Genomic DNA, 18,135 nt, shown 5'->3' with positions numbered 1-18,135 from the left:
TTCGTGACAGGTCGTGAGGGATAATGGCGGTCGTCTATGGGGTTCTCGTGAGACGATGGGTTTCGTTCGTGGTGGGGTTTGGAGGACGTCGTTGCTGTGATGGAGTTTCGAGGCTGCCGACCGGTGAGATTGAGAGGTCCCGATTGCGTCGGAGCACGCGTCAAGCTGGCAGCCTTGCTGAGCTAGGTGGGATGGGCAGGGGTAGCTAACTGGGCTGATGACTAAGGTGATTGACGGTTGAGGAAAGGGAGGTGCGTGCAGGGGCTTTTGGATGGGAAATTTGGCGGGCTAAGAGGAAGTACGGGGGAAGGAAGGGATCCTATCGTCACTGCGTAGCCCCCAGCCAACACAGCCGCGAATTCCAATTTAAGCTATCCCAATCCGCCAAATACTGCAATAGAATCGCAAAAGTTTACCAAAAACAATCTGAATCATTGACCATACCATACGTCTCGTGTTGCCGGGCTTCAGGGCCCTCTTTGCACCCCCCCCCCCCCCCCCCCCAACATGACCCGCGACATTCGGCAGCGGGCGCTGGAGAAGATCGCGTCTCTCTCCGCTACCAGCTCCCGAACGTCATTCGATCGCTCTGATCTCGACCGGTTGTGCAAGGCTACCCAGGCCGCTGGGAAGGGCGTCAATGGCTACTCGCCCAAGCAGCCGTCTACGTCTCTTGGGAGATGCCCCATGGTACCGTTCCTCCATTATCAATTGCCCATTATCGGCGTCTCCATGCGATCGTTGGCATCGAGAGCCCTGGCTAACGAGCTTCTGAACACCGTAGACAATACGCGAATTTGAGGTTCTACTGTCGCTATGCAAAGCCGCGCCCGCTATCCAGACGAGCCAAAGCGCCCAGAAGCTCGCTCACCAGCTGATTCCCTACATCCTCGAGGCGCACATCCAAGTGTTTGTCCCATCACCCTTCTTCAGAAAGGTTGAGCCTTCGCCAACCGAGGCGTTGGCATTCCACGTCACGGCCGCGCTGCTAACCCTTGCCTCACACTACGACAATTTGCACGAGGTCGTTTCGGACAACATATGGACCTTCATCAATGCTTGCAACCATGCGGCAGACCATACGGTTCCTCTTCATGCGGACGACGAGGATCCGAACCTCGAAGACGCCATCAGGACGGCCACCATTGCTGTCTCCCTGCTCGGTTTCCTTGACGCGGCGTCAGCGCAGGCGGACTTCTGGAAAGCAGGAGGCCGGATGGCTTTGCTACAACGGTTCAGAGATATCCTTTCGGAGTCGTTCTTGGTTGCGGTGGAGACGGCCTTCTCTACTATCAGGAACTCACAATCCTCGGACCGTCACGCACGAGAGTGGAAGAGATATCTGCGTCACTATTCGGCTGCTGGACGACCGCTCGGAGCCATTCTGCTGCAGAGAAGCTACATGTGGCTTCTTGTTGCCGGCACGTCACTGTTGGTGACTGATGCGTCGCTTTTGCGCGGGACTCACATCCTCGACTTGCTCATGTCAGGGGAGGGGGCTTTCAGGCCAGGCTCTCCACGCAGCCCCGATGCTGATTATCGGTCTCTTGACTTATACACCACTGTGGCTGTTGATCAGATGAACTACCTGGAGGCTGGCGAGGATTACCTCAAGCTCGGGTCTGCGTCGCAGCAGAGATTGGCCTTTGCTGTCAAGTCGGCAGCCCTGATTAGCTACCTCAACTGTTCGCTCATGAATGAGGAGGTGGCAGACATCGACGTGCTCATTACCTGGTTGGAGGAGACTCTTGCGGATCCCCTTCAGATGGCAGACGAGAACCTGGCGGCAACAGTCCTGAGGTCGATTGCGTTGGTTTGCAAGATCTCTAGAGGATACGCTGCGACCGCTAGTCGCCTTCTGCCCCGCTTCATTGTACAAAGCGTACCGAACGCTCGCACTGTTGCGGTTGCGTCCAAGAGTCTCGCATATGTGCTGCAGATGCTTTCTCACGATGCTGTGATCACTACTCTGTATACTCTTGGCAACGTCCTTAGCCCTGGTTCTGATAGATCCATGACGAACGGAACTAACGGCGACCTTGGCGCGGACGGTGCCAATGCTCTCTATTCCAACCGCCAGTCTACTGGCAGCAGCATCTCTTTAGCCATCACGGGCGAGGAAGAAACGGCCATGGTGTACGGCAACGTTGTCCAGGCCATCTGCGGTGTTGCAGCCGCTTGCAACGACGAGAAAATCACTGCCTTGGCGCAGTCCATGTTGCTGCAAAAGATCGACAAAGTCAACAGCAATGTTGACGCTCAGATCATTAGCGGCGCTGCAGCCCTTGCTTTGAAGGGTGGGCAGCTTGAGTTCCGGTCGCTTCTCAAGGTGTTTTCCAGAGTTTGCCATCTTGGAGTTGTCGGCCACAAGGACTCGCTTTTGGCCGCTGTAGGTTTCTCCCAGCTGCCAGGTACAACATATGGGATGCTAACATCCAGCAGGTAATGAAGGCACGAACACATATATCGGCAAACCTCCGTCGCGGGTCGCCCCTTTATGATATATACAGGGAGCATCTGCTTGAGAGCATCATCTCCATGGGTGATGTCCATCAGTCAAACCACACCAAGGAAGCAGACGTCCAACTGGCTGCGAGTGAGATCGCCGAGTTGCTGCATCCCCTGGCTGTCTTCATGTCGACCAACGACTTGGCATTTAATTCAGTGACTGATGATGAGTCGCACTCCATGATTAGAGACGCCTGGTTCAACATCGTTGTTCATGGGTTTACCACACAGACTGACATGGGCAAGAAATACCTTGACGAGCTTCGGATCATGGCTGTGCACTCACCTCCTTTGGTCGCAGAACAGCGGGGTGAGCAGATTGAGAGTGACATCGAGCTGAACACCGTGCTGCGTCGAGGCATGTCTTCCGATAGAGAGTCGATGCAGAAGAAGCATCTCACCGAGTTGATTCCCAACAAGGCCACAGAGATCAAGGGGCTGAGCTACCGCAAGGTCATCTTTTTGCATGCTGCTTATCTAGTCGAGGGCTTGCGCGCCGATGCTGGCGATTGCACCAAGGCGCTCTCCTATTTTTTGGAGCCCAGCATGCGTAAAGGAGAAGTCAGCAGTACTATGGAGGGTATTGCCGCCGCAGTGGTGAACAAGTATTTGCGCAAGACCTTGGGCGGTACAGATGCTACCTTTTCTGCACAGTACGCTGCGAGTCAGCTCGTCGCCATCTTCTGCGGCTGTTGTCACCGAATCGAGCGCGTCCAGCAAGCTGCCTTTACGTGTGCCGACCGTATCATTAGCCAGGTTCCCTCTGCTCTGTGCCACCGGTCCTCGCTCTTTGCTCTGTTGGAGCTCTTATCTCTGATGTGGTCGAGTTGCCTGGAAGCAGAGACTGATCTCTATGCACCTCGATCAAAGTTCACTTCTGAACTTGGAGATGTTTCTGTCGAACTTTCAGATGACTACAGCTTTCGTCGTCATACCTTGGAGGCCCTCAACCGTAGGGCCAAGCAATGGGTCTCGAGTGTGATTAGTCTGGCGCCCTTGGACATCAAGGGTCTTCTCCAGACGTACTTGTCCGAATTCGACGACGAAGGAGCGTACGGACATATCTCCCTGGGCCGCTCTTTTGCCATTGAGCTTGGCTCTCTCATGCCCTCCGCAGACCAGAGATTGCAGTCTCTAGACCGAGTCGGTGACTGCAGCATTAACACCGGCTCCGACTTCATTGCTCAATACACGACTCGCCAAGAGTACCGATACGGCGAGACCCTGCCCGAACGCGGCAACGAATTGGTGAACTTCATGCAGCTGAACCGTAGAGCGTCATTCGTTAAGTCATCAACCTCGATTGCTAGCGACAGCGCCAACGCGGCCACCGCTCTGGAACATGTTGAGGCCCGCATTAAGAGCAAGAAGATGACAGCTCTCGCCGAGGTTCGCGAAATCCTACGCCGAGCAGCAGCCCTGCTGTGTCGCAGCGACCGGGACGAGTCTGCCGTCGCACACTACCTAGTCTCCATTCCATTCGCCATGTTTACGAAGCAGTCCATCAAGCTGGGCGTTTCCTTATGGTTGGGTGTGATGAACGAGAACCCACGGCTTGAGCCGAGGCTTCTCACCGAGATTGCTCAGCAGTGGGAAGTGTCCATTCAGAATGGCCTGGGGCTGTTCAGCCAAGCCATGTCGTGAGTTATTTTTGAACCTTGGCCCGAGCCAGCTAACAAAAATGCAGACACACCGATCCCTTCTTTCTGAAGATGGAGTTCGCACCTAGTGATCTAGAGGCTTTAGCCAAACGCAAGCAGCAGGTGCACAACCTGCTGTCGCCACACACACGGTTGCTGCAGTTTTTTGCAAGTCACTTCAACGCCACTCGCTTGGGCAGTCCGGATGTTCAGCGGATCTTCCTGCGCATGCTCGATGTCACCTTGGACGCTGTGCGCTTATCGACACCGCACCCGATGGCACGAGAACTGAGGTTTCAGATCGTGTTGTTTGGGCTGAAGGTGCTGCATGTGTGTACGACCATTGGCGCCATCGCGCAATGGCGATTCAAGGAGAAGATTCTATCGGCTGCGCTCAGTTGGTTCCGATTCGCACCAAGATGGTCCTTTGGCAGCAACATCCTGCAGCTGAAGACGGAAATCCGCCTGCTGAACGATGTGGTGGCTGCACTGAAGAACGTTGCGTTCATTGGGGCCAACGCTGCGGACACCATCAAATCTTTGCAGGCCAAGGAGCAGCTTCTTGTTCTCCTCTTGGAGAGCGAGCAGGCACGTCTATCGGTATGGGTTCACCCGCTCGGCGAGCAGTCCAAACCCCACGGACAACCGAACAAGACTGCTATCGAGGTAAGTATTCAAACTGTTCTTTCAGATATGTCACTCACGTTTGCAGGCCGCTCTTTCGCCTCTCATCCGAGTCGCCTGGGCCGAAGACCCGTCCATTGCCATTGAGCTCGTCACAAGGTTCCCGTATCCCCGAGTTCAGCGTGAGGTGAGATGGTTGTTGATCAACTTCCCGCAAAAGGCCATTTCTGAGCCACAGGGTCTGCCCATCCTCTTGGGTGGCTCTTTGCCCAATGACGTCAGCTTCCAGCTGAAGGTGAGTTACACTTGTGATTAGCTACCGCCTGATACTGACCGCAGCAGTACCTGTTGTTCTGGTCGCCCGTGAACCCTATCACAGCTGTCACGTACTTCCTGCCTGCCTACCGTAATCATCCGTTCCTAATGCAGTACGCGATGAGAGCTCTGGAGAGCCACTCCAGCGATGTGACTTTCTTCTACGTTCCGCAAATCGTGCAGACGCTGCGGTATGACGCACTGGGCTACGTAGAGCGGTACATCCTAGAGACGGCTCAGTTCTCGCAGCTGTTTGCCCACCAAATTATTTGGAACATGAAGGCCAATGCCTACAAGGATGACGACGCAACCATCGTATGTTCAGTGAAGCCCATCTCCAAGTGCGACGCTAATGCTAATGTGTGCCAGCCTGATGCCATCAAACCCACGCTGGACAAGGTCATGGAGAAGATGATTGCAAGCTTTAGTGAGGTGGATAGGACCTTCTACGAACGCGAATTTGCCTTTTTTGACGAGGTCACGGATATCTCGGGTAAACTAAAGCCATACGTCGGCCGGTCTAAGCCGGAGAAGGCTCAGAAGATCGAGGAAGAACTCCGCAAGATCAAGGTGGAGATTGGTGTCTACCTGCCAAGTAACCCCGATGGCGTCGTAATCGGTATCGACCGCAAGTCCGGCAAGCCTTTGCAAAGTCACGCCAAGGCGCCATACATGGCTACATTCCGCATCAAGAAGAACAAGGGCAGCCTTGAGGATGTCAATGATATGCTCGAGGATGCGCACAAGAAGGATTCGCCGCCCATGCCGGAGAACACCATTGAGGTGTGGCAGTCGGCCATTTTCAAAGTAGGTGATGATTGCAGACAAGACGTGCTTGCCCTGCAGATGATTGCGGCATTCCGCGGCATCTTCCACAACGTCGGTCTGGACGTCTATGTCAACCCGTACCGCGTCACGGCCACTGCCCCCGGGTGTGGTGTCATTGACGTGCTGCCCAACTCGGTTTCGAGAGATATGCTAGGCCGTGAGGCCGTAAATGGCCTCTACGACTATTTCATTTCCAAGTACGGTAACGAAGACTCACTTCGCTTCCAGCAAGCACGCAGCAACTTCGTCAAGAGCATGGCGGCCTACTCCATCATCTCGTTCCTACTACAATTCAAGGACCGGCACAACGGCAACATCATGATCGACGACGCGGGCCACATTCTGCATATTGATTTCGGGTTCTGCTTTGACATCGCTCCTGGCGGTATCAAGTTCGAGCGCGCACCGTTCAAGCTGACGACGGAGATGCTGGCGGTCATGGGCGGCAACCCGCACCACCAGGCCTTCAAGTGGTTCGAGGAGCTCTGCGTCAAGGCGTTCCTCGCGTCGCGGCAGCACTGCGAGAAGCTCAGCCAGATCGTACTCCTCATGATGGACTCGGGTCTGCCATGCTTTAAGCCCGAGAGCGTGCAGCACTTCAAGGAGCGCTTTGTGCTGGACCGTAGCGAGCGTGAGGCAGCAGACTTTGTCAAGGACCTCATCCGCAGGAGCGCCAACAGCTACTCGACCGGCGTGTACGATCAGTTCCAGCTCCTGACCAACGGTATTCCCTATTGATCCAGGCCCAAGACTTGATAGAATGAGGTGGTGGTGGTGATGGTGGTCATTATTGTTTTCCGTCACTTGCTTTAGGTCGTTCCTCAGGTCTTGTTTCCGTCCACTTCCCCCGCGGCTATTACTTGTATCTGCCACGGAGGACCATCCTTCATCCTTTTCCGATTGCGTTCGCTATCGTACTATCTGCGCCGCCGCCACCCCGATGAAGACTGTGCAATTGATAAATACCCTTCAGGAAAGCAGTCTTCTTCCCTCTTTTTCTCCTTCTCCTTTTTGATAGAGCAGAACCAATAATATGATTCCACGGATGGGAGAATTTATATACTCCTTCCCTCTCTTGGCTTGCGCCGTTCTTCTCTGCTGCCCTTTTGTCAACCCCTCGTCTCTTGTTGATTCATGACTGAAAAGTAGAGGGTGTTGATTTACCGTTCTCCGGCAAAAAAAAAAAACCCCGACAACGGGGAGAGACCCTGTCGATCCTCTCCTGCCTCCCCCCTCAGCCCGCGTTTTGGCACGGAAGAGGGGGACATGCTACTCTGCATAAACGAATCGGATATCCTGAAATTATTGGCTAACAAAAAAAGATCTCAACTCCGGCCGCTGGAGGAATACTACAAGATCCACTCCGAAACGATGCTACCCTTTTTTTTTTTTTTGTAAACCGCCCATGCCGTTTCTCCACCCCTTGTTTGTACATATATTTTGTAACCCTCTGTTTCCATTCCCTTCCCGCTTCCGCGTCCCGTCCCGTTGCCCGCGCTTCTCCCCGCTTCGACAGATCTATCTGTACGAATGCTCTCCCGTCACTGAAAAGAAAGGGGAAGAAGGCAATATCATTGGGGCTTGGGATTTACAAGACCTGCGGTAAATTTCGCTTTGGCGAGAGCGACCGTCCAGGTCATCCGTGGTACCATGCGCTACGGATGATTGGGTCATTGGTTGATGTGCGTGTCGACGTTGTACGTCGCATAGTCGACATGCACAAAGGCGCGGTCGACAATGGGCACCGATTCGAGGAAGTAGGTCAGGACCTCACTCAGGTCGTGGCTGTCCTTGAGCGGCATGTTGGCGTCAAGGACGATGTCGACCTCGACGAAGAGCTTGTCGCCCGCATGATAGGCCCGGAGGTTCTGGATCTGCCTGATGGACGTGGCGAAGCGCATGGTGAGGTAGAGCACTGTTGCAGCATGGATTGTCAGTTACAAAGTCCCCTTGCTTGGCGTTACGAGCAGCATGAAGGAGTGTGGCCACAAGCCCCAGATGCGGCGAAGGTGGTGTCGTACGCGTTGGGTTGAGGATCAAGCAAGAACAAGGGCATGACATGGGTGCGGCATAACGGGGTCCAATTATAAGAATTGTGGGGGAGAGGCGAAACGGCAGGGGAAACAAACAGGAAAACGAAAAGGAATAGATGGCTACGCTTACGGAGATTTCTCTCGTCCGATGTCGCCGAGAAACCCGTCAAGTTTCGGACGTGGTGCGCCGAGGTCTGGCTCCAGTTGACAACGACAACAAGCGACAAAAGGAGACCGCCGAGGGCGTCGAGCCACCAGATTCTGGCGAAATAGCCGACGATGGGGAACAGAATGGAGCCAGTGTTGAAGATGACATCGGTCATGGCATCGTCGGCCCTGCGCGGAGAATGTTTTATTAGCCAAATCCGCCGATGCCGTATTGTAATTGCCGATCAGAAGACGGTAACGCAAAGGCTTTGCGACGAGGGGCGACGAAGTTGCAGTGAAAGAGGAGCAGGGGGTCGGGACTACTTACAAGGCACGAACGCTCGAGTTCCTGATGAGACGACACCAAAGCCAGCATAAACCCTTGATGACCACGGTGCCCACCATGATGGAAATAGCAGGGATGCCTCTGTTGTTTCCCCCAGGTCAGCATCAGAATAGCGGTTAGCAACAGCGTCGAATGCGACATACAGTTGGACGATTTCACGGTCGGGGGACATGAGACGGTTGATGGCCTCCAGGCCGACCTGGCAAAACGATGTGACCATGATGATGGAGAAGACGAGCACGCCAAGAGGCTCGAGACTGTGACGAGTCAGCACATCGCGTCTCCCCGGGATGCAACAAACAGAGCCAGTCGGTGGGGCGGGGCCGGTTAGTTGCTCACCGTCGTCTACCCACGGGGTAAGAGTGCTGATCATTCTGGCTAGCGGCGATGAGTCGGGTTGTAGTCCATACAATGGCGGTGCTAAGGAAGTCGAGGAGGGCGTCGACCAAGCTGGCAAGCACGGAGACGGAGGGGACAGAAATGACGACGAGGATTTTTCCGAGGAGCAGGGCGGCGTTGGCAACAAAGTTGACCCAGATGGCGAGGGTGACGATGGGATCGCTACTGTCAAGGTCGCCATCCTCGAGCCAAGGGATCTCGGGCTTGGGCTGATCGGCTAAACCTTCCTCCTCATCTGCGCCGTTGAGAAGTGGGGTGGACTCGGTGGACCGAAAAATGTCCTTGGGGTTGCGCTTCGCCTTTTGCTGTATGCTGTTTGCCGAACTATTCTGCTCCGTGCTGCTGTTCTGGACCGAGGCAGGGTTGCTGGTTGTGCCGTAGGCGAGGGCGCCGCGCGAGGGTGGTGAAGATGGCGTTGAAGACTCCTCGGTGATGGTCTGGGGCACGTCGACGGGACGGTAGGCCGAGGCGTCGAGAGCTTGGTGGTACTCGTTGAGAAGGTCGTGGGGCACGGATGAATCCAGCAGCTGGTCAATGTAGAGATACATGCGAATCAGATCGTTGTTTCTCTTATAGTATTCGCGTCTTGAAGGGATTGGCAAATGGGCGTCAGCATGTCTGGTCCGTTCATTCACTGCAAGAGCTCGGATTGGTCGGCCATGCGAGTCGAGTTGGGACCTCTCGTCTCCAGCACTTGGTGGCGCAGGGTTGAGGAAGGATTTGCCGACGGGGCAAAACTCACATATGCTTTGGCATGGCCTCCAGCTCGGCTTCGGTCTTCCAGTAGCGCTCCCACTGGTAGCGCGGGTTGCTGTTTCCGATAAGGCGCATGCTCCTCATCTGAGGGCCGAAGATGAGTTCGCTGAGGCGGCGCTCCTCGGCGGCGGATCGGTGGTGGTCGTCATCCGAGTGATGCAGGAAGCCCAGCAGTGAGGCATTCTCGTGGTCTTCTTCATCGTCATGTCCCAGCTGGTGGTAGGCGGGACTCTTGAGAGACTCGCGCAATGTGACATTGGAGCGGTTTCGAATGAGCGAGACCAAGGCGCCATTGCCTCTCGTAGCGAAGGGATTCGGATCGGTGTCGGGACTGAGCACTGAGGGACGCTTAAAAGAGCCTACCCGAGGACTGCTCGAATAGTGAGGTTCCTGCGGCAAGGTCATCTTGGGCCAGAGGGACTGAAAGGGACGACGGAGGTCGGATATAGGCTGGATTGGGTATTGGGGGGAAGCAACGTCCGACCGAGGGAGGGACAGATTGTGTGGACTGAGGAAGAGAAAGAAAAGAGGAAGAGGGAAAAGAAAATAATAACCGGCACGATGCGAGGGAGAAGCCAAGATAGATGAGGTTGATATTGTCGTGGCTCGGCGCGCGCGCAGACAGCTTCATGCAGTGAGTGTGCAGAGCCACCCTAGCCTGGTCTTGCTAATATGCACAAGCAGACAGCTCCTATGTAGTAGTTACAGGGAAAATGGACCCGAGAGGGTCTGAGGCGACAAAAGCCGGGGATGGTCCCCCTTCGCCTATAGCTTCCCTAAGTCCCCTGCGTTGGGGCTCGGATTATACGGTTGAGGAGACTCTTGGCGAGGAGGGGGGGAACGCAGTGGCACGGGCGTTGGTAGCCCGGATACTGTATCGGAGGAGTGGCTACTCGCGTTTGAAGCGGCCGGCGCGTCATGGGTGCAGTGTTTCCTGTCCATCCCATCCGTTGCCATCACGTCCTCAAGAAGGTCCTACCTAGCACTTTGTTTAGTCTCTTAACCGAGGAAGATGGAAAATAGGGCGGACCGCAGGGGAAGGCAGTTTCGACCATCCTCTCCACACCACCCCCCCCCAACACACACACACACATATAAGAAAAAATTACAAAAAACCCCCGTTTGTCTATTCTACTACTCTGCACAGTCCAACATCAGCACATCAGCTTCGTCTAGAAACATAGGAATGGGGAGTTACCTCGTGCCCAAGCTGCCCCCATTCACACTGAGCCGGCGTCGGCCCTCCGCACTGCTCACATGGCTTGGCGAGCAAATCTGTTCCATTCTGCCGTCCCGAGTGGGCGACGGCGAAGACCTGGACCAAGAATATGCTGTGTGTTGAGCCTCGAGTGTTTGACTGTTGCAGAGTCAGTGAGGAGCACCTGGCTTTTTACTTCCTCTTTTTTTGGCCTCTGAAGGACTGGGTACATGACTTCATCGCAACTCACGGCCTCGGAGCCTTTTTCTTCTCTCTGTCCAACTCAACTACCCGCACTTGCGCGCGCGCGCACACACACACACACTGCACCATTACTTTCCGGGCCCATTTCTAATTGTGCCCGGCTGCAATTTTAACCGTGTCTGAAGACGAGGGGGGGGGAAGAAGGGTCCCTGAATTGGACATTGCCACTCCCGACAAGACTTGCCTTGTCCTTGTGTGGCGCTAATTCGTAACCCTCCATCTAATGTCTTGCAGCGAAACTGACTAAGTTCCCCGCAGCGGGCTAGGTACCAGCATCCAAAGGAGGAAGCTCTACTCGAGCCAAGGTTGGGTCAAACAACAACTGTTTGCCTTCTCTTACCATGGCGCCTGTCCTCCAGCCTTTTGAGACTCGTCCGAGGCGCAGCACCTCCGGCTCGAATTTCGAAAGCGACAATCACGCATCTGCAGGGTCTCGAGTGACAGGAGCCGCCCGTCTCAACTCCGGCATTGAAGGCTGCGAGTTGGCATAACATAATGAGGTGATCTTCCGATTTGTGCTTGCCACGCGGGCTTGGCGTTTTTGCATACCTGAAACCTGCCCAATCCGGGCCTCGATGGTAACCTAGGTAGTAGGCAATCGGCTCTGGTTCACACGAGGGGACGGCAACGATGGTTGCTTCGAGGACATGTTGCTGTTGTATGAATGGAAAAAGGAAGTCGGAACCCCCCTTGTTCAACTCTCCAACTGCTCGATTCCTTCTTAGGCAGTCTGTCTCTGCCTGCCATTGGCTAATGTTCTGGCGCTTTTGGCTGTGGCTCCCTTGTCGCGGTCCAACCAGAGCCTCAACTGCTTGACAGCAGGTCTTGGCGGTTTCTAGCCCACCTTGTCTGGCCATGCCCCTACTCATATCGGGTCTTGTTTCCCAATCTCTCCGGTACAATGGGAGGTTTGCCGATTGCATAAATCAATGACTGGCTGCCATGCCGGGTGCTGCCCGCTAAGTTGCGAGTCAGAAATTTGACAGAATTTGAGCCGATCGAGGCAAGGCTCTTCTTATATGAAATGCCAGTGTATCACTGTAACCTCTAGGCTCTGGCTCTATAGGTTTCTCCGACACCAGAGGCTGCCTTCAAACCCAAGGCAGGTTATGCAACTATCTTCCCGTTCGTCTGGTCTCCGAACTCAAAAAGTCGCCCACATCGTCGTGGACAACACGTCGAGGGTGAGGGAGTTGCGGGCCTCCTGCACTGGTGCGCCGATGCCAACAGTTCCTAGTTTCTGGTGAGAGCCAACAACGACATGTAACACCCAAACCCATACGGGTTGTCGCTATCTTGTCCTTCACTGTCGGAGTGCAGGCCTCGAAGGAAACGAAGGCTACGCTGAGGAGGCGAGCCCTGGCAATGCCTTTCAAGAACCTCGGACAAATTAAGAGGAGCTCAAGTGAATTGAGCCGGAAAGCCGGGGCTCGGTTACACCGAGTCCCCGCAAAGCCGGTGGCATGCGGTTCTCTTGCCTACAGGCTCTTTGACTCGGCCAATTGCTGCCATCGGTGCTGCTGCTTCTTGGCCAGTATCTCCTGCACGACCTTGGCCGTGGCTTTAACGATGATCTGGTGCTCAATGCTGTGCATGCGTTCTTCCAGGTCTGCCAGACTATCATCTTCGCGGACCTCAACCTCCTCGACCAGAATCTGATAGAAGCGTCAGCCACTGCACAAGCACAAGACATGTCGGGCAAGACTAACAGGCTCTCCTCTGTCTACGGCCTCAATGACGTAGTGAATCATGGCCCCGGTTCGGTTGTTCTTCAGCTTGCCGGCCTTGAAGTCGTCGTATGCCCTGCCAATGGCATTGGCACCGTCGTAAGCACCTAACGGCAGTTGTCAGCAAACGGTCCTGTATTACCATCACCGCCGACACGGCGTCCTGCGCCGGAGGCGGACGTGGAGCAACATACCGGGCAACGCGGGATGCAGGTTGATGACAGGAACTCCGGCAGCATCGAGAGGCCGCAGGAAGCTCGATGTGAAAATGGCCATCCACCCAGCCAGGATGACGAGGTCCGGCTTGTCCTGCAGAACAACCTCGGCCAAGGCGGCGTCGTAGCGAGCGCGGCCCTCCTTCAGTTTGGTCTCGTCCTTCTCGCCCTTTTGCGTGAAGCCCCCGGAGACTTGATTGAAATACTTGGTGGGGATGCCGGCCTTCTCGGCCCTCTGGACCGCGAATGCGTTCTTCCTGTTAACGACAACCCTCTCGATCTTGCTGTCGGGGATCGTGCCGGCTGCGATGGCGTCAATGATGGCCTGCAGATTCGTACCCGAGCCGGAGCAGAGGACCACGAGGCGGCAGTGCTCGCTAGCGTCCATGGGTGCCATAGCTGTAAGATGCGACTACAAGAGAGGCTTGGATGGAGGGGTAGTCGGGGAGGCGGCAACGTAGTTATCCCAAGATGTTTCACAGAGCCTCGCAGTTTTCAGCCCCTCGGACCTTCGTGTCTCTCTCGGTCTAACAAAGGTTGTCTTGCGCCTGTTTGTGCGCCGTCACTATCGTAACACGAAGAAACTTACTTGGGGTTGTGCCTCACCGGGGTTTGGCAGAATTTTAGTGTTCCAAAAAATTGCAACCTACGATCCGGAGGGGTTGTGAAAGGCTGGAGGGGTGGGAGCGGGGTGAGGGGTTCTGCAATTGGCCGATTCGTTGGTGTGATGTGGGTGCTCAACCAACGGCAACTGCCGTGCACTCATGGAAAGCTTTCCCCCCCTTGTTTTTGGTGCTCTTGGTTGCAGGACGTAGCAGGAGACATTAAGACACTGAGCTGACGACGGGGAGCAGCGTGAGTCTTGATGCCCGAGGGAACCACGATAGTGGACCACGAGACGCATGGCATCTTGCAGACGGAAGCCCATTAGTTGGATGTTTTACGCCGTTCTGGGTGACGGTGCTGACTGCTTCTCGGTGTGACTGTCGATGCCCGAAAGATATATACAAGTACATATGCCACTTGGGTCGTGGACGCCGGTGAGAGAGGTTGGGGAACAAGGCTGGGTTAGGTGAGCTTTACGGGGAGTTTTGGAAGGAGTCAATGATTGGCATGGCAAGCAAACGCCTTGTGCCTCTGCTAAGGCGAGGATCAGCAGAGATGTCGGTTCAGATTCCCCGGCTACATCGTCCATACTTTGTAAGTTTAGTAAGGCATGTCCATGACAGAATCATGACAGGAAGCAGGCCATTGAGGGTTAAAGGAACCATGGGTACAATTCATTACCTAGGTAGCTGAAGAAGGCCATAGACAGCAGTCGTCTAGGGGTCCATAATGTATATAGTATACAACTATGTACGCTAATGATGGATGGGGCCGAGTAGAGTCCAGGCCGGCGGACCAAGAGTTCCAGATTGCTCGGGGGAGAAATCGACTTTTCCACTTGCCTGATACTTGGGTAATCGGGCCAACCGGGCAATGTCATTTAGTAAATGAAGGATAGCTCCAAAAAGAATGACCCCTTCCCGCCGCCCCCTCTTTCCTCCCATGAACTCACCGCTCAATGCAAGTACGATGTACATAGTAGTAATATTGTACATTATCCGTGCCATCACATTCTGCATCGGGTCAGCAGCACCAGCTGGAGGCATTGGTTTTTTTTGGTTTTGTTTTTTTACTCACAAGCTTTGCTCGACCCAGTTGCATTGTGAGGCTTGCATGCTTGTCCCGCGCCCGTGTCCGGCCCCTGTTCCTGTCGCGAAGGGGGCCAGTACCGAATCGGGAACGGTCCAGGTACAAAATGCACTACTATGTACCCAAGCACTGGCTCCAGGCACAGCGCGCGTTGCCAATCGCACTGCCAGGGGCCTCGGGCAACCCTTACACCAACTCACGGGTGGTGCGGCCGACGTCAACCCACATAACGCCCGCGCATCAGCGGCTATCGTCAGATTCCTGGTCCCCGACCCCGCCGCCTCAGCCGTCTGAGTTTTGCCCAACAGATGCAAGAGAGAGGAAGTAAAAAGCGGTACATCCAGAGGCCCGTGGTCAAGGCGATATGAGCCTTCCCCTTTGAGCCCCGAGCTGCCATTCATCTGGTTGCAGCGCCAACCCGCAGCGGAAAGAAGAGAGAGAGAGAGAGAGAAAAAAAACAAGTATGGAGCTTTATGTCCGTCGGCTATTAACGAGGGTTAGGTATACTAGCGTCACTGTCACAGCCCCCCTTCCCCACCCCTCTGGACGATTTCCTTGATCGTGGTACCATTGTCTTGATAAATCTGGGTCGTGTCACTCTCTCAAAGAACGGGTTTGGTAGTGTACTCGCGTTGGATGGGCATGTCTTGAATCGAATCTTCGGCCGTGCCCAAATTCGGGTTGTCCCACTGGTCGATGGGATTTGGGCCACGTCTCTTGGGGACTCGGTCAGGTTTTCCCCGTGTGTGGCAAGTCAGATCGTGTCTCGTTTCCTTCTTCGTCTCCTTACTGACTTTGACAGGGCCACTCTGGCTGGAAGGCTCCCGTTGTTTACTTGCATCGTTTGTGTAAAATCCCCGATGCACCGAGACAGCCGACACCCAGGGACACGAGACAAAATTCGGTCCGGCAGCGAGCGAGGATCTTGCTTGCAGTCCGGGCTTGGCTTCCTGTCAGATCACCAGAGGATGTGAATCCCTCTTCTGCGCAAGTTTTTCTCCTGCGTGACCGAGGATCAGCCCAGGGCGGTCTTGGGCGATACGAGGCATGCGTTACGGAAAATAATATGGGAGGAAAGTGGTTGACAGTATTTTTCCCTGGAATCAAGTGAAGAGGTGAGTTGGTCCGTTCCAGATTGAAGGCTGCCCCGGTCCCCCCTTCCCACCCATACATCATCAGCAGCCACTTCCAGGTTCGCTGGACTCGATTACCGCGACAGACCTTGCGGCGGAGTCAGCCCTTCGGGACGTCCCTTCTCCTCGCCTTGAACGTTGACTAGTTTCCATTCCGCATGTTTCGGTCCGTTCTTGATGTGTTGCGGAGACTCGAGAGCAGGTTGTGGCCCTCCCTCGCTCGTTTATTGAGCTGAACAACCCGAAGACGTACTCCGACTCGAAGCCTGATGTTGCCCCACCAGCACCACCAGTATGGGTTCACCACATGTGGGCACGTGAAGCTGCAACCCGACTCGATGGTACCTGTGCGTGTTCCACACAAATCACTTGTCGGCCAGTTAAGCTCACGCGCAGAGTCGGTGGGTGGATGAATTGGACTGATGTATCCGTATATTCCCGTACACTAACCACCTACGGACACTGTGCGGAGTAGTGAATGTGTACCGTAGCCACTCGTCAGATCCGACATCTGCTAACTTTGGAGCTAACGGGAAAAGGTATCGCGGTTACTATATAAGGTATAGTGTAGCCAGCTGAGCTGATCCTATAATAGAAGGCGGTCAGTTTCCAGCAGAAGACGTCTGGCAGCCATAACAAGCCTGCTTGCTAGCCTTTCTCACACTTCCTACCTAATTTGCTTCTAATATACAGGGTGGCAGGGGGAAGTTAATTACCCCTATGATGTTACCCCCCACAGCTGATATCATAGTAGAGGGGGAATATTCACCAAAAGTGAAGTCCTGCAGTAGGGGGGTGAACATCAGTTACCTAACAGGGGTAATTAACTTCGGCCGGATACCATTGTACATGACAAACCCCTACTTTTGCCACCACTGGATCCCTGTTTCTGCCAGTAAATCTTACTGCTTACGGCGGCCGCGATACCCCTTCCCGTTAGCCCAAGAATTAGCAGATATCGGATATGACGAGTGGCTACGGTAGTTTATGGATGGAGAGGGCCACTATTCAAGCTTCCACGATTGTCTTTGATGTTCGGGAAGACCTTCTGGGGGCTACGAGGAAGGTAGCGTTACACTAAGAGGCCGCCCCCCCCCGGGGACTTTCTTGCGTCTTCTCCTTCGCTTTTGATTCTCTACATGTACTCGACATCTGCCCCTTGGTTCGTGCTCGGGTGTGTGAGTTGTATGTAGGATTTGACTCGAGACGAAGACGAGAGCAATCAGCGTGCAGAAAGAAGGAGAGCGTCCAACTATTTACAGAGATGGGAGGCGACTTCCAGAAGATCACACCCATATATAGGCGTCATCCGCTCCCGTATTTGGCATGATTGCGGGAAAAGCATCAAAAAAACATGTGGAATCCCGAGTTATGGACACTCTGCAAATCGATTGCCCTACGAGCGTCGTTGATCGGGATGGATGGTGCCTTGCAGTATCCATCCTTCCTTTCTCCCCTCTCTCTATCCATCCATTCATCTACATGCTCTTACCCTCCCTCCACTCTGAGCCTCCAGCCTGCCTTTATCCCACTCACTAGCTGGCCCTCTGACTGCTTTCTTCATTCATGCCCCCCCCCCCCTGTCAATCCCATAATCGCAGCCCTCGATTTCGCCTTTCCTCCAGCGCAGCGAATCGGCTTCCGACTTGTCGCCCACGCGGTCTCCGAGCGTCTTCTCAATCGTCTCTGAAGGTATGCAAGCCTGGGGCTGCCGATGGGACGGCATCTCATCTGCACTCGTGTGCCAACGGCCATCCGCGAACCGTCCTTGTTCTTCGTGGCCCTTCCCCGTTCCTGCTAAGCGTCGCTCTCTGCCAAGCCATCTGCTTCAATCGACATCATCATAGACACGGTCAAACACGCCGGGAGAGGCGACCCATCCACAGCCTTTGGTGCTCTTGACCGATATATCCAGTGCCCGGATTCGGCGTACGCTGCCATTCGGTCTGAGCATCTGAAGTTTTCGCGACGTACCCAACAAGAAACAGACACCGACCGTCTTACGAATACGCTACGGAGTATTCAGCAGGAAATGGGACAGACATGTCGCTCGGCCCTACTACACTAGTTTAGATCGCTCGCCATGGGATCAACACATTACCCTGGCGACAGGGAGACACCCGTCTCCATCTGTCCACCTCCAGCCGGGTTATTTGGGCTTGTCTTCAAACCAGCTCCAAGCCTCCATGTATGGGAAACGACTGACCTCATGTCTAATCACGTCCAACCATTCCACCATGACGGGCCTGGTAGACTGAACATGCCCAAGTCTCGCGCACCATGGTGAGCACAGCAAAACTAGGACAT

General features: G+C 54.6%; 3 protein-coding genes across 3 annotated transcripts; 1 reads left to right on the top strand and 2 right to left on the bottom strand.

Annotated features, from left to right (window-relative positions):
- Positions 1 to 507: 507 nt before the first annotated feature.
- Positions 508 to 6,653, top strand: GLRG_03893 (phosphatidylinositol 3; the record flags this gene model as incomplete). The annotated part of the gene is made up of 7 exons (XM_008094578.1): positions 508 to 690; positions 785 to 2,389; positions 2,443 to 4,148; positions 4,196 to 4,814; positions 4,861 to 5,067; positions 5,115 to 5,402; positions 5,457 to 6,653. 7 exons carry the CDS (start codon positions 508 to 510, stop codon positions 6,651 to 6,653), a joined length of 5,805 nt encoding a protein of 1,934 aa, XP_008092769.1.
- A 932-nt stretch (positions 6,654 to 7,585) lies between these two features.
- On the bottom strand, positions 7,586 to 10,001 carry GLRG_03892 (cation efflux family protein; the record flags this gene model as incomplete). Its single annotated transcript, XM_008094577.1, has 6 exons — positions 7,586 to 7,830; positions 8,079 to 8,284; positions 8,424 to 8,522; positions 8,585 to 8,698; positions 8,781 to 9,425; positions 9,583 to 10,001. 6 exons carry the CDS (start codon positions 9,999 to 10,001, stop codon positions 7,586 to 7,588), a joined length of 1,728 nt encoding a protein of 575 aa, XP_008092768.1.
- Positions 10,002 to 12,536: 2,535 nt separating this feature from the next.
- Positions 12,537 to 13,388, bottom strand: GLRG_03891 (phosphoribosylglycinamide formyltransferase; the record flags this gene model as incomplete). The annotated part of the gene is made up of 3 exons (XM_008094576.1): positions 12,537 to 12,713; positions 12,768 to 12,892; positions 12,980 to 13,388. 3 exons carry the CDS (start codon positions 13,386 to 13,388, stop codon positions 12,537 to 12,539), a joined length of 711 nt encoding a protein of 236 aa, XP_008092767.1.
- Between the last annotated feature and the right edge of the window lie 4,747 nt (positions 13,389 to 18,135).

This window comes from Colletotrichum graminicola (genome assembly GCF_000149035.1).
Source record: "Colletotrichum graminicola M1.001 genomic scaffold supercont1.12, whole genome shotgun sequence".
In the NCBI taxonomy this organism is placed as follows: Eukaryota; Fungi; Ascomycota; class Sordariomycetes; order Glomerellales; family Glomerellaceae; genus Colletotrichum; species Colletotrichum graminicola.
Note: the sequence above shows the minus strand (reverse complement) of the source record. Positions and strands in the feature narration are given on the sequence as shown.